Here is a 3,550-nt window from a genome sequence, read left to right as displayed (position 1 = left end):
ATAATAAAGACAAAAAATACACACACGGAATGCACAAGGAGTAGACGTCGTAATTGCCTCAAAGTATAGAATAAAAGGATCAAGCATGTATTAACGCAATCAACACTCACATGTGACAAACTTCCAAAGATGGGAAATGATTTTTTTCTCTCACTCTCAAAGTGTATAAAGGCAAAGTGTATAAGCACTCAAATCATGCAAAGTTTACCATAGGCTTGCTCAAAATCTAATCCCTCCTCTACTAGATGTGGTTCAGCATCAAAAGTCCGAAAGGACTTTATTTTTTATTGTAATGTAGGCTCTTTGGTAGGTGAAGAATATTTGGCTAAAAGTGACTCAAAAATAAAAGTATCCCAAGTAGAGTAAAAATGACTCCACTTTTAACACTTTATTTTTCTTCTTCAACTCACTTTTCCAATCCTTTAATTTTTTCTTTTCTTTTCTTCACAACATTTCTTTTTTTTTCTTTTCTTCTCATAAACATCTTTCTAGATCAAGCACATATTTTGAATTTTTCTATTTCACAACTTGCACTTTTCTATAGTAAGCACACTATTTTTTATACCTTCCTCATTTTCTCTCCAATACCTTTACAAAAGATATCAAAATCTAACTATCCCAAGGAATTGTCCCCATTTATTTTGCTTCCAAAGAATAGGCTTAAAGGCTCAAAAGTTGGCTCCGAAGGAAAATTTTTTGAGAGGGTCGAAATTTTTTAGGTATAAAAGTAGCTAAGAAAAGATGGTATAACATCCTCCAAAAACAACTTAAACACTATGTAAACTTAAGCAGACTAGGAGCAAGTTCTAGAAACATATACATGAATGCAGATAAATCACACAAGAAAGAATTTAAGGCTAAAATCTCACAAGGTATAAGCATGATTCAAGTCGAACAAGCAATTCACTAATTATGAACCTTTTCACCAAACAATCAAATCAAGACGTCATGCCATACTTAAACATGGATGGAATTAAATATCAACGGCAACTCGGTATAATGTGTTCCTAAGAATGCGTGTTTCTAAGTTCTTCATGCTAAGTTCATGACATGGATTCACCTTCGGGGTTTTTTAAAAACAAAAACTTAGTCCAAAACCCTAAAAACAAAAATCTAAACTCACGGTCCACTATTCCATCCCCCCAAACTTATTTAAAACAAAGTGTAAAATAAGTTTGTAGAGTCGGTAGGGACGTAAGTAAACTACTAAAAAGAAAATGTACCTTGAAAAATTTAGCGTAGTGGCTGGACGTGGTGAAAATTCGAAAAATTCAAAAAATTCAAAAAATTGCGCTGGAAACTGCAATTGGGCAGCGGTCGTTGCGACGGATCAGAATCGTTCCAGAGAGTGGCCAGCGGGCCGCTGCAGCGGTCGATGGCGGAAGTCCAGAAACCTGCGAATTTTTTTTAAATACACAAAAATGAAAATTAAACCAAAAAGGTACTAAAAAACTTAAGCAAATATTGAAATAAATGGCTGAGTTGCCCCCCAACAAACGCTCTTTTATAGTCATTAGCTTGACTTTACCCCCTTTTTACTCCTTGGGTGGTTCTTCTAGTGCTACTTCATCTTCCACCACCTTGTCCGGACTATAGTATTTCTTCACACGGTGGCAATTGGCTTGAAACAACATCCCATCTGGAGCTAGCAACTCGACCGTCTCAATATCATAGATTTTCTTGATCATGTACGGACCGGTCCATTTGGACTTCTTTTCTGGGAAAAGAGAGAGTCTCGAATTGTGCAACAAAACTACATCCCCCAAGGTGAGCTCTCGTGGACTAATCATCCTATCATGGTAAGCCTTCATCCTTTCTTTGTAAGTAGATGAGCAATCATAGGCTTCCATTTGAAATTCATCCATCTCATTGAGAAACAGACGCCTTTCCTCCCCGGCCTTTTGGAAATCTTTATTCAACTTCTTTATCGCCCAATAAGACCTATACTCCATCTCAAAAGGAAAATGACATGATTTTCCAAAAACTAATTGATAAGGAGACATACCTATAGGTGATTTGTATGCGGTACGGTATGCCCACAACGCATTGGCTTGGGGGGTGATATGGCGAGGTGACTCTGTGCTTAACTCCATCCAAACGGAGTGCCCAATCCTTTCTATTAGTGCTTACTGTTTACTGTAGGACGGACTTGATTTCCCTACTTGCAAGCTTGTTCTGCTCATTGGCTTGGGGGTGATATGGCGAGGTGACTCTGTGCTTAACGCCATATTTGTCCAATACATTGTCTAGCCACCTATTGTTGAAGTGAGATCCTCCATCGCTTATGAGAGCGCGGGGTGTGCCAAACATACTAAAAATATTTTTCCTCACAAAAGCAGTTACAACTCTAGAATCATTAGTTTTGGTAGGAATTGCTTCCACCCATCTAGACATATATTCAACTGCAAGTAAAATGTATTGGTACTCCCCTGATTTTGGGAATGGTCCCATAAACTCTATCCCCCATATATCAAATAATTCTACCTCAATGATGGTGTTCATAGGCATCTCCTTCTTCTTTCATATTCCCCCCGTACGCTCACATTCGTTGCATTAGAGCACAAAACTGGCAAAGTCACGGTAGATGGTTGGCCAATAGAACCCTCTTTGTAGGATTTTGATGGTGGTCCTTCGCACATCAAAGTATCCTCCAGTTGGTGACGAGCGGCATCTTTCTACTATGGCTACCCAATCTTCTTGCGGTACACACCCCCTAAGTATAGTATCTGCACATCTTTTAAACAAGTAGGGCTCATCTCAAAAATAAGATCTAACATCTCTATAAAATCTCTTCCTTTGATAAGAACTAAGATCGGGAGGGTGTACCTTGGCTGCTAAATAATTAATAATGTCGGCATACCAAGGAAAAGTAGCTTGAGTGAAGAATGATGCTCGTCGGGGAAGTCCTCATTAAAGAATAAACTATAGCAAGCATCTCCCTTTCTGTGGTCGTATAGTCAGCTTGTGCAGAATCTAAGGTTCTACTAGCATAATAAATGACTCTAAAAATTTTATCTCTTTTCTGCCCCAATGCGGAACCAACGGCAATTTCGCTTGCATCACACATGATTACAAATGGTTGACTCCAATTGGGGGTGATGAAAATGGGAGCACTCACTAAAGCCTTCTTCAAATCTTCAAAAGCCTGCAAACAATCATAAGTAAAATTAAATTTCACATCTTTTTCAAGTAATTTACAAAGAGGCTTAGAGATTTTTGAAAAGTCCTTGATAAATCTTCTATAGAACCCTGCATGTCCCAAGAAGCTTCTCACGGCCTTCTCGTTGGATGGGGGTTGCAAGAATGTTGTCACGACCGCCCTTACTAAGGAGAGTCAAGATGGAGAAATCGTGACTATGAGGAACAATAAAGGACGACATTTAATAAGAAACTCAACTAACTTCCAAAAGAATTATTTTAGTTTATCAAAAAGTTAAACAGCGGATTAATGTCTCAAGGTAATTAATGTCATAAAACAGTATGAAGAAAAACGGAAGACTTTCAGAAAGAAGACAATTTCAAACAAGGCAGCGGAAATCAAGTATCTAAA

At 38.1% G+C, this 3,550-nt stretch overlaps 1 protein-coding gene across 1 annotated transcript; it reads right to left on the bottom strand.

Annotated features, from left to right (window-relative positions):
- Nucleotides 1–1,535: 1,535 nt before the first annotated feature.
- Nucleotides 1,536–2,003, bottom strand: LOC121751809. The gene has a single exon (XM_042146628.1). The coding sequence runs from the start codon at nt 2,001–2,003 to the stop codon at nt 1,536–1,538; it is 468 nt and encodes a 155-aa protein (XP_042002562.1).
- Between the last annotated feature and the right edge of the window lie 1,547 nt (nt 2,004–3,550).

Source organism: Salvia splendens, chromosome 1, assembly GCF_004379255.2.
Source record: "Salvia splendens isolate huo1 chromosome 1, SspV2, whole genome shotgun sequence".
Classification (NCBI taxonomy): Eukaryota; Viridiplantae; Streptophyta; class Magnoliopsida; order Lamiales; family Lamiaceae; genus Salvia; species Salvia splendens.
Note: the sequence above shows the minus strand (reverse complement) of the source record. Positions and strands in the feature narration are given on the sequence as shown.